This window comes from Epinephelus fuscoguttatus, linkage group LG3, assembly GCF_011397635.1.
Source record: "Epinephelus fuscoguttatus linkage group LG3, E.fuscoguttatus.final_Chr_v1".
NCBI classification, from domain to species: domain Eukaryota; kingdom Metazoa; phylum Chordata; class Actinopteri; order Perciformes; family Serranidae; genus Epinephelus; species Epinephelus fuscoguttatus.
The window spans coordinates 43471158-43483994 of record NC_064754.1 but is presented as its reverse complement, the minus strand read 5'-3'; the positions used below and the strand labels follow the sequence as shown (position 1 = coordinate 43483994).

General features: G+C 40.3%; 1 protein-coding gene across 4 annotated transcripts in view; it reads left to right on the top strand.

Moving 5' to 3' along the window:
- rptor (regulatory associated protein of MTOR, complex 1) overlaps positions 1-12837 on the top strand; it is a 287229-nt gene that overhangs the window by 117266 nt on the left and 157126 nt on the right. For all 4 annotated transcript variants that reach the window (XM_049571490.1, XM_049571494.1, XM_049571491.1 and 1 more), the window contains exon 7: positions 121-296. In XM_049571490.1, the coding sequence (XP_049427447.1) occupies positions 121-296 (176 nt within the window). The remainder of the gene's footprint in view (positions 1-120; positions 297-12837) is intronic.

Sequence of the window (12837 nt, the reverse complement as noted above, 5' to 3'; positions counted from 1 at the left end):
TCAAAAATATTGTGACATTTGATTTTCTCTGAATTGCCCAGCCCTATTTCTAGATATTGCTCAGGTGGTTGTTGTAGCCCAATGATTATGTACAAACACTGTCATGTTCTTTCCATTCAGGTGGCAGCCATTAACCCCAGCCACCCTCTCGCCCAGATGCCCCTGCCTCCCTCCATGAAGAACTGCATCCAGCTGGCTGCCTGTGAAGCCAGCGAGCTGCTGCCCATGAACCCTGACCTTCCAGCCGACCTCTTCACCTCCTGCCTCACCACACCCATCAAGATCGCCCTCCGATGGTAAAGTTTCTCTCATGCTTTCTTCCCCTTCTCTTTGCCACACAGATTCTTTCTAAGCAATAGAAGTCTAAAACATTCCAGATGGTACATTTTGGGATATTATGTTCTTAAGTAATGCTGAGGTAACGGGTAGCTGGGATTTTTGTCACCTAATTTTTAACATTTATGTAGTGTTTTCCAATAATGAGTCCAAACAGGCATTAAACAGCAGTAGGAGAAACTTTGAATTTATTCACATAAGCTATATGGTTATTGCCTTTCACAGCAGGCAAGGAAATGTACAAGAAAAATTCTACTTTGGAAGAATTTGAATAACCTTTCTGCTCATGATCACTTCTGTCTTGCTGTGGCTTACCTATTCTCATTTTCATTTCAAGGTTTAAGATTAATATCGTGCTAGATAATGCAGTATTTCTCTGAAATATTCACACAAAAAACACACATTTTCCCTTTAGACCTGCAGGAGACATTGTGTCATTAATTTGTAAAGCCTGGTAGCGGCAGCTTGAATCACTGCTTGGACACTCTGAGGACACAATCATGAGTCCTGTGCAGAGACCAAACCTTGCTCTGAGCTCCGAACCTGCTCAGTATTCAGCTATGATGAGAAATATTCAGCTATGATGAAAAATGTAAACGAACATCGTCTGCAGTAATACAAGGATGATGATCCCTGCAGAGTACGCTTCAGTAAAATAAGTGAAAGATATTCAGGCGAAACGTGTTTTATACAGTGGCTTTATGTAAATGTAGCATGATGCATCATTCAGAGGACTGTACTGATGGAGCTTCAAGCTAAACTACAGGAGCACATGTGTTGCGTCAGCCAGTCAGCTGCATGTGGGGCGCAGCGAGCGTGTCGGGGTTGCACACCCAAGCAAAGGTGATTGCATCACCTTAGATCCTGTGTCAACACAAAACACACACATAGATATGTCATTAGTGTTCTACATACACATGCACTGTAACTCCACATCCTGTATGTGGGGTAATTTGTCCGTAGCAACAAGTAACACAAAGTGTCAGAAATATAAAAAATTGGCCTCCAACACTAGGTCAGATTCTTAGTTTTTACTTATCGTTTCATCAGATATTTCCTAATTTAGATCAGGAAGTCAGCTAACTTTGGTGGTTTGAGACTGTGTTTTACAGGTAGATTTACTGTATGTTTTTTATGTGAGGTAGTTGCAGGTGTACTTTGCTTCCTTGTAATGACATGCTCTGCCAGGAAATGAAATAATTTGTGTTTATAAGCCCCAGACAGCCAAATGTTCCAACTGTAGCATCTGTACCAACCATACACTGCAGCAATCGTGGACATAGCTGCTGTGACATCACCCTTGGGTGTGTAGACTCCTGTTTGGAAGCCTTGAATTTGGCATTTTGGCCGTCGCCATCTTGGTTTTTTGGAGCCAGAAGTGACCATATTTGGGTGAAAGGGTGGAGCTTGATAAAATGTTAACGGGTGATTTCGATAAAAAAATCTCCCCTCGTGTCGTTGTCATGAATGTTGAAATGATCTCTAGAGACAAACCTTTTTTTATTTTCAACAGGCTGTAAATGATGAGCATATTAACATGGAGGTCTGTGTGGATTGACTGGCCTCTGGAGGCAGCATCAAGTGGTCTTTCGAGGAACTGCAGTTTTTAAAACTTGGATGTCGGCTTCATATTTCCGCTCCAAAGGTTGTCGCTTGGTACCAGCTGTCCCAACTGCACGTTAATTGTAAGCTAGCTAGTAAACAGAGGCCCCGACCATGTTTGTGAAGGTGTTTCTGTATACTGTCAGGGTCTTTCCCAAACTGGAGCCTACCTACTCCAAAACCTAATAATTCTCCTCCACTCTGAGAGGAGTTTTTTTCTTTACTTTTCACTTATTGAGACGATAAACAAAACACAAAACAAAAACAAAACTGGTCTTGCATGAGATATATGATTTGTACAGTAACACAGTGGTGGCTGTTGGTGAAAATATTTTTCAGCACAGCGTGTTCTATGGACAGTAAAACATCATCAGGTCATTATCGACACGAGTCAATACAGTACTGATCAGTAGCACAATCAGATTATCTGAGTCATGAGCACTTTGTCCTGTAACAGGTGTTTGCTGTCTGTGTACGTTTTATTGTTTGCACTATACAACAACGTCTAATTCTGTTTTCAAAAGGTGCTTTATAAATAAAGTTCACTTACTCACTGACTTGCTCTGTCACCTATGGATGGCAGTGCAGTTCAGAGGATGAGGTCAGCAGGTGCTGCAAGCATATGCAGACTTCGGAGGACACTGGCGTTGTTGAGAAATGCCTTGGAGGTTTACAACAGTCCTCATCTGTGTTTTGTTACAGTTGGTTTTCACACCTGATGCGAACCGTGTCCGTGTACTCATGAATCATACACATGTGGAGACCACCTTTTCACGTGGGCCTGGGGTCTCATTCATAAACATTGCATATGCACAAAGCCTGAGAGAGGCATGCGCCCCTTCCCACGCAAAAAGTGTGATGTATAAAACAGACTTGATGGGAGAATCTTTGACCCATGCTTACGAACATTTTCGAGACGGGAAATTGGCGATGCAGATGGTGAGGTGGATGCCTGATTGTAGAAACTGTTGAATATTTTTTGGCACACAGCATTTTTGGCTTTTGTTTATACCTACATTTGCAATATGGATCCCAGGCTTAGTTTTATAAATAAACTTTTACACTTTTCATACAACATGGTACCATGCTATCTAATAAATAGAGAGATGGAGAGTGTGAACACAGAATGGAATGCAAAAGAGTTCAAATATGAGAAAGACTCCACCAACACAGTCATCACCGGCTGGCTTTAAAGAGATTTCTTGTTATGTGATATCTGCAAAATGCAGGTGAGCACCTTAATCATCCATGCAACGCACTATCCGCTCAGATACAGTCTCTCTGCAGTGTGTAGAGTGCCCGTGGTGCCATAAGTCATTACTTACTCGCACAGTTTTTTTGCATTTTAATGACTGAATTCACTTTGCACTCACTAAAAGTCACAGGGATGATTTTAGAAGTTTTCAACTCCAAATTTGAAAGAGGCAGTTCACTTTTTTTTTTTTTATTTGAAGTGTGTAAGAGAATGACAGGTTGCCTTCAGGAGGTGTCCTACAGCTAGTCAAATGTTTCTTCTCTGCCAGAAATGTTGAAGAGTTTCGTTTATCTTCCTCTGCTCTCAATCCACACCCCGCCGTGACCTTCAGCATAATGAGGTCTCAGTATTATGCCATTAATATTGATATCCCTTAGTAACATTCCATTCCGGAGAACAAGTTGCTAAAAGCCTGTTGGATAATATTGACTGAACTATTCCTTAATACCCTCTGCCTCCAAAATGGATGTTGTGGCTTGCAGGGGAAATGTCAAGCATCAGTAGTTTGTAAGGTGGGTAATGAATCAGGGTAAATTTAGTCATGTATTACTGTATGTATGTATTATACATGAAATATCATCACATGGCTCACATAGTTGAGTTTAGCATGAATGTTATATGAATGCCAACACTTCAAAAGAGAATATTTAAACTCTTGACTCATTTATTTATTAATTCATTCATTAATTACGCATCGGAAAAACACAGTGTAATAATTGAATTAGGGATGCACAATATGGATTTATTTTCAGCCTCAACCCACTACCACTCCTTTTCCATGTTCACACAAAGGTTCCACCACATTAAGTACCATACCAAACCAAATAGTGAGGTGTGGAGGTGGGTTATTAAACCCTCCAACAGGGAGTTTGCATCCATGCTGAATTACTGACCACGTGCAACGCTGTATTGTGTTTGTCATATCAGGCCCTCTGTACAATCAGAGTTCCATGCAACTACCCCCACTCTGCTTTAGCTGCTCAAACTATGATATACATGAAATATTGTCACACAGATGTTAACACCGTAAATGTTACATTGTTTTTAGGATCAAATAAATCCATCTCTAGTCTCTGGAAAATGGTAGTCGTGTTTATTTTATTATGAAGTGTTACAGGAACTGCTGCAAAAACACGGTAGCTTATGAACATCATCATAATACAAGATCACAGAAAAAGAAAAATGCCACCAAAGAAGCTTTGGAGTAAGTTATATTTCCATTTATGTGAGTTTTGAATTTATTCATTTACTTAGCCTGCTTATTTATGTTTTATTTATTACTCAATTTGTTTATTTCAATGGCAACAGGGTAACACAAAAATTCAGCACTTTGTGGACAGATCAAATATATGTGATACACATACATATAAGGAACATAAAATAGGGGTAAGTTTTATTTTTCTCCTTGGTAACATCAAATTATGACAGTTCCTTTATCCACCACAGAGAGAGAAGTTTGTCCCAAAGTTTGCCACTGTGTTTATACAAAGGTGACGAGAAATAGAGTTAGTGGGAGTGGGTAGGGTCCGGTTTGGGAGAGACCCTAAGACATAGTGAGCAAAAATGGATGATTTAATGTTCCATAGCCCCGACCTAACTAGATCAAATTGAAATCACTTTTGTTACCACAACAAAAACAAACAATAGTTCTGACTCTTCAGATGTTAATTTTCTTATTTAGTAAAGTACATCAAAAAGCTTCATCAGCATACTTTGGATTTTAGAGTGTTTTGCCTGAGATTTCAAATAAAATGCTTTGACATAATTTAACATTTAATCATATTGTATACAAGTAACTGAAGTAAGTGCATCCATCAACACAATAATATATAATATCCCTGCAACAATAATAATAATAATAAATTGTATTTCCCATGTATGTATTTATTTATGATGGGCTGCCACAATAAAAAAACACTGACCTGCCAATTATTTTCTAATTTTGTTTAACTATTTAAAATTAAGAATTCTGATTGTATTGCAGAGCTGCATGCAGCATATCGATTTGCCCAGCGCCTCCTTGATCCACTCTCTATCCCTATCTGTTTATCGTGAAACAGTAGCGCACCCCGCAGTCTGCCTGCACACGCACACAATGACAGCTAACTGTTAGCATTACATGATTATTGAGGGCTCTCTAGTTAGCATGCTTAACTTGCTCTTCTTCTTCTCCTCTGTGTTTATTAGAGATGAAGATGCTGTGCCAGTTAAGTTGAAAAGCAGTTTGGCTTTGTATCATTGGCTGTACCCATCGGCTGTAATTTTATTATTCGAACAATAAATAATGAAGTGAATTTCCTATTATTAGCCGACAGTCTATCAGCCTGATGTATATCCTGCATCCCTAAATTGAATAAACACAGTTCTTGGAAAGAACAAAAAATCTGTATGTACGTCAGTGTAGTATTTCTATAAAGATGCATGCCACAAATCAAGTCAGTTTTCCTTAGAGCAGACAACACTGTGTGCTTCTGGGGGAGAATTCACTCATTTCAGACATGGTACACAGCTGCCTCCTGCATGGTTTAGTAGAGAATAACAATTGGCTTGTGAATAGTCCCAGTGCTTGACAAACCTCCCCACCAGATTAAGCATACCAGCTGTGGCATGCATCCATATCAACCTGCCCTCAAGCTTTCGCTGAGACCTGGAACTCTTCACGAGTCTCCAAAGATGCTGCAGCTCCCCCTCAACACTTCTTCCCTCCCCATGATCTTCCCAGAGTTTGTTGCAGTGTCTTCCATTCACTTAGTATTTTCTAAATAAAGACATGCCGAGCTGTCTTCTCCTTAATTTTACACAGCCCCAGAGTGAGACCCGGCAAGAAAATGAGGAAGGGATGGGGTGGAGTTTGGCAAGAGTGGAGTGGGCGGATGGAGGGATTCACTGATGTGCAGGCTTACCTTGGCTTTAAAACTTTAATGAGATGCATTGAGGGATGGATGATAGGGTTTACAGAGAGAGAGAGAGAGAGAGTTGGGGAGAGCAAGGCAGACAGAATGCATGTGAACCTTTCATTGCTCAGCTGAGCAGAAAATCATTACTGATGGAGTGCCATCTTCAAGGGATTTCCCCACACTGCGATAGATGGTGAGGGCTGGAGGAGATGAGCATCTGAAAATAGTGAGGAAGGCAACGGGATGACACCAGGGGTTTGCAGGGGAAGGATGAAAAAGAAACAACAGATGAAAGAATAAAAGTGCAGGGTGCTGTTTTAGCCAGGCCAGAAGTTTGCCTTACGGTCAGCACTGTTAGTCTGAAGGTCCACCACTTTTGTCCAGAGTCACGACGACTATTGTATGGATTGCCTTGAGGTTTGGTACAGTGTATAAGATCATCAGAAAATGAATCCTAATGATGTGACTGAAGTGATACCAACTTTTCATCTAGCACCACCAGCAGATTGAAATTTCACCTTTGGTTCCCAAGCCAAGTCTACCCCTAAAGCCACCGTGTTTTGTGCTTTATGACAACGCATTTTCAACCAACTTAGATTTGTATGCGTTAAGATCCTCCGTCCATTCCAATGGACGTTACTTTCTAGGATGTCTAGACCTGTGATTACTATCATCTGACTCCACCCAAATGCACAAACTTACAGTATTTAATGGGATGTCTAAAAGCCAATTCAGGTAATTCAACCCTTGAGTGAAAGATGAGACAATGAATCTCTGTAGAATGCAAAGCAGGCTGAGCCAACTCCTCAGCAAGTATGAGCTTCTGCTTCCTCAGTATTGCAACAATAACCACAGCTCTACACATGCTAACTCTACCACTGGGCTGCTGTGGTTTCCATGCACTTACACACAGGCAGTGTGGATGCTAATGTGCAAGCCTTTCAACCTTGCTGCTCAGCTTTGACAGCCACTGTGGTGATCTCGAATAACGTAGCATCTCATCATCTTTACATATGTGCTGTAAACTGTATTTGAACTTTAAAGAGCAGATGAGGAGCAGGGCTCACATGATCACATCTTGTATTCCTTTCGCACACACACACACACACACACACACACACACACACACACACGCACACAAACCACAGCCACATCATGTTAATTTAGAGCAAACGTGACTGCATCTCTGTACTCCCGTTTTAGCTCCTATAGGTGGAAGGAGGAAAATCAAACACTCAACAAAAAGTGGTATTTGTTGAGTTCACACACACACACACACACACACACACAAAACACCACTGTGTCCATGTGCTGGAGCCTTGGCATTAACAACCGAAATGTAAATTGCTTGTAAAAATGTTGACACATTCATCTCCCCCTCTTGTCTCTTGATGGAGGGTGAACTACAGAAGAGATGTTTCATCACTCTGTACTGTATATGCCTCATCTCTGGGGATATAAAGAGAGCAGCAGGTTTACCTCAGAAAACCTCATCAGACGCACACAATACATAAATTAAATCCAGCCACTGAATGTATAACTCATTAAATCACCTGAACATAATCAGGTTATTTTGGACAGTAAAATCAGTCTCTGCAGACATACACAGTAGTCTGCCTAAATATACTTAATGATGTCATTAGGTGACATCTGCTGATTACTATTTATCCAAATGAGCTTCATTTGAATGTCAGGCTTGCAGCTGTGAGTTCAGAAAATCCGCTCCTATCCCAGTAGAGTCACCACGGCTGCTGTCACAGAGTCTCAACAGTTGTTGCATGATTCACTGTGAGAGCCCGCTCCAGGATTTGTCTCTGGGTGACATCATCACTACAGACTGTCTCTGTGCTGTTCAGTTGAAACTGAAACTTGTTTAAATTCACTCAATACTACGGAGCTGTGTGATGTTATAGGAAATAACCCATGGATGGATTACTGAATGGACCCAAAGTGTCAGAGGCCCCCTGGCCTTCACTTGCAAATTGTCAAATGTCAAATTAACAGGTGACAGCCAGGAAGAAGCTCAAAATGACCTCAAAAATACAGAAATGACCACAAAGAGATACAAAAGAACTGCAAAGCAACACAAAATATCTAGAAAAATGGGCAGAGCAACCACAAAGAGACGCAAAACAACTATAAAGAGACACAAAGAAAAGATATATTATGATGCAAAGAGCCACAAACAGCTACAAAAAGACACAAAACAACCACAAGGAGACACAAAAAGACTGCAGTGCAACACAAAACTACCATAAAGACTTAAAATGATCTTGGAGAGATACAAGATGACTACAGAAGCACACAAAACAACCACAAAGACACCCAAAGTGACAACAGAGACATAAAACATCCACAGGGAGGCTCAAAGACAGCAAAGTGACATTAAATGACCACGAAGACACAATACTTCAAAGAGACACTAAATTAACTCACAGAGACACAAAGGGACTTTACAAAGACCCAAAACAACAACAAGGAGAAACTACATAAATACAGAGACACAAAACTATCAAAAAAAAGAAAAAAAATTCTTAAAGAGACCCAAAATGATTCCACATAGACAAAAACAACCACAAGAGACACAAAATAACTACAGAGTGACATAAAACAACCAAGAAGAAACAAATTTCCCTTAAAGAGATACAAATGACTACAGAAAGACACAAAATAACCTCAAGGAGACACCAGATAAACTCAAAGAGACACAAAACATCCATAAAAAGATACAAAACCACCACGGAGTCTGTGTGTCATGCTCCTTTGTAGGAGAGGTGGTGGGGCCCTTTGCATATCTGTGCCCAGGGGACCATTGTCTCATAATCTGCCCATGAAAGAGCCTATGTGAATTTTTAAAGTTGGATTTTTTCGTTACACTGAAGCGTGCTCTAGGCGAGGTCAGCACCCCTGTATGTGAAGGAAAGGTCTTTTTAATTAGCATAAAGTGTCCTGTGTACCACTAGCACTGCACTTTGATGTGAATTTAAAGTGATAGAAGTAATGAAGCATGTTTCTATGCTGATCAGGCAGGACCCTCTCCACCTTCACATTTGTCTTATTCATGATCAAACAGAGCACATTCATCATAATATATTCTCATCTGAAATGTTGCTTTGAAACAAGAGCAGTTGTGCTGGAGCTCAGGAGCCCGCCGCCACTTAATGAGCAGCTTGTTCTGAGCTTATGTAACATTGAGAAATTTAATGGTAAGAAGCAGTAGAAATGCAAATATTTTTTTGTTCTAATAGTCGTTATACATCCATATATATACAGAGTGGATTTTACACATACAGACCATGTACCATTTTGAAGTGAAGGCAATGTGTCGTGCTCATTAGCTGCAAGAATTCACTGAAAGTCTTTTCAGTGTCAAATGCTCACTTACAGATGGTTTGAATAGAACAGAATAAATTGTTGTCATTGCCACAGTTATGTTGCATTTGTACTTTTCATACGTGTTATATCAACATTTCTAATGTGGTGTAGGTCAGATCACATGTATATGAGCTGAGTTTCTTATCAGGAGGAAGAGGGGACAGTGGATGGGGTGACCCGGTACAATATTTCCTTCACTTTCTATATTTTTGGTGTGCCTCCCTGTGTATCCTAAATGTGGGTGTTTTTTAACCAGAGGTTGGGACATTCCCAGTCATACCCAAACTAGCTAAAACATGATGTTTTCCTAACCTCAACCACATGTTAACCACATGTAAATCACAACATAGAGGAACTTAAAGTTTTAACGTAACCACTATTAGGGATTTCAATGGTTAACCATTAGTTGGTTAACTAAGAGTATTTTGGACCGAGTATGCATGACGGTTTATCGGTTAATTTAGTTTCTTTTGATTTACTGCGCTGTGTAGCACTCAGGTCTGGTGGGAGGCAACCAACTCCCTATTGCCCAACCCTCTGGTCTTCACTGGTTCATTAGCCTTGACCACTCTGCGTTGCACACCAACCTGGTCGATGCACCTCGACCTGACAGAATTGCTGTGGAAACATGATGCCCATCCTCTGGTCTCCTGCCTAGGTCACCCAGTTAGTGAAAGGCTCAATTTTGAGCCGCAAACCCCATTAGCTTTGTATATTTCACTGTTAGCTCTGTTCACACTATTAGCAGTATCAGCACAGCTAGTGGCACTAACATAGACAACAGTCATATAGGGGTTTGTGGCTCAAAATGACGCAACTTACTCATCGCAGCTACCTGGGGGGGTGACCGGTGGGTGGCCACCATGTTTCCACAGCTATGTTGTCCTACCACTGGTATCACTTAGTCGCGGTAATCACGAATGAGCGGCACCGCTAGCTAGCTTCCCCAACCCAGCTGGTGCTCAGTGCAGAGCTGCCCAGACTATGTTAGCTAACCAGTGGAGACTGGAGGTTGGGAAATGGCCACTATGTTTCCACATGTTATCAAGGCCAGCCTGCTGTCTGTCAGGAAATCCAACAGAAAATAGATTAAAAGGCCAGTCATGTACATAGAATTATCACGACCCCTATATGGATGGCACTTTGAAATGCGATGCTGAAGCTCACATCTTGTCAATAGAGAGCTGGACCAAAGGAAAGGCCTCTTGTATTTCATGTCACTTGTTTTTCTGGTTAATTACCGGTTAATGGATGGTGGTCTGTCAAAAGCAAAATGACTCTCCAGTCCACTACATATAAAACTTACAAATGTAACATATCAGTGGTTTGCAGAAATGTACAATGCTAATATTTATTTTGGTAATTGGGTTGAGCCTATAGTTAGTGATTATTTGATTCTTGAAAGATTTCCGGTGGAGTAATCCTTCAAATAGACAAATTCTGACAATTTATTTGTGACCTTATTAATTTTTCAGCATTGTTTTACAGGATAACAGACGTGGGAAATGAAGGAATAGCAGGAACCAAACATAGTCTGCAAAGTTTCCACAAATAAACACTATTTGTCATATTTATAATTTAGATGATTTCATAGAACATACTGAGTGTGGTATGGGTAATGTATAGTGTAGGTCAGTGACAGAGCAGATTGAATTTGTGATCTTCCAGCAGTCCCTCTAGCACATGAATGATAGAGACGGTGACTTGGGACAGAAAGGCTGATTGGAGGAGTAATGAGCTGTAGAAGACAGCTGGCTCTGTGGGGACCAGAGGAGACACCCTGCTCCTCCCGTTCCTCCTCCTCCTCCACCCACCCGGGGAGCAGTAACATAGTTTCCTCACACAAGATCCACTTCATTCCCCTCCTCAAAGTTTAATATGTACATGCCCACTCTCACCCTCTCCTCTCTGCACCCACACACTCTTATCCACCAATCCAATTAAAGTTTTGCCACCTTGCTGTTTGTAATAATCCCTCAATTTCTTTTTTATCTCTGCCCTCCAGCCCTCCTGGATACTACCCTCAACTAATCTCTGTGTGTTCTCTTCATGCAGGAACATCAAGTTCACCAGCCATAGTTCAGCCACTTTGACTAGCTGTCACAGTAAAAGTTTACTCTCAAAACAGTTAGAGGTGAGATGAGGTGAGATGAGCCTCGCTGAAAGCTATAGTATGATTCAACTCTACCATCCACTTTCCATATATCTTTTATCAGCTTCATATTGGTTTCAATCCCCCTTTTCTTCTTCTTCTTTTACCCCAAGACATAAACAAGACCATAATAAATTATTCCACACATTTAAGTTGGAAGGACTAGCATTTTTTTTCCCAGAGTCGTATTTGAAACGTATAACTCTATTTTCTACTAAAACATATTCTATTCAAATTTACATTTTTGTGCTAAGAATTTTTAGCCACATTAGTGTTGTTGTCACTAGGGATAGCATTGTGGGTTGGTCCAGCAGTTCTTTCGCCACTTTGGTCCAGCCTAATTTATCACAACCACTACTGAATCGATTGCCATAAAATTTAATACAATCATTTGAGTTTCCCAGAGGAGGGATCCCAAGGACCCTAGTGATCCCTTTACTTTTTATCCACTGTCACCAGCAAGTTAGCATATTTTAGTTAAAATATCTTGACAACTATTCTTCTGGCATCACCAGAAGTTTTTACCTATCATCCATCCATGACTTTAATCTTTGCCTGACTCTTATCTAGTAGTAAGAATATAAAAATGAAAATGACTTGAGACTGACTTGTGCATCTCAAAACAATGACTTGACCCCACTTCTCAGAACAACATCTGTGTCTGGCAGGTCACTTTATCACTTAGAACGTAGGGCTGGGCAATTTATTGATATCATGATGTAAAATTAGTTGTCATTTTAGATTTTGGATATCGTAATATTGCAGCGGTTGTCTTTTCCAGGTTTGAAGGGACTGTTTTAGATGTTCTCTTATTTGCTTTTACCAATTTAGGCATTATATCCACGTTACTGATGATTATTAATCAGAAATGTCATTGTGTAAATAGCGCCAATAGTCAATCTTTGTAATACTGATATTGAGGTACTTGGTCAAAAATTGAATTGAATATATTGTAATAGTTGATTTTCTCCATATCACCCAGCTCTATAAGAACAAAAATATACTGAGGCAAAGACATATCAGTAACAGAACTTGTGTAAATGTTAACAAACTAGTCTGATTTCACATTCCAGCAGTAGATGTATTTAGATTGGCATCAAAACTTACGGATTAATGTGTTTAAAGCAGGAACAGCTGTTAAACAGTCTGTCACATATCTTCTAAATGAATGAGTTATTCTTACAGTATGTGTTGTCCACAGCTGCTTTATACTTCAGTTC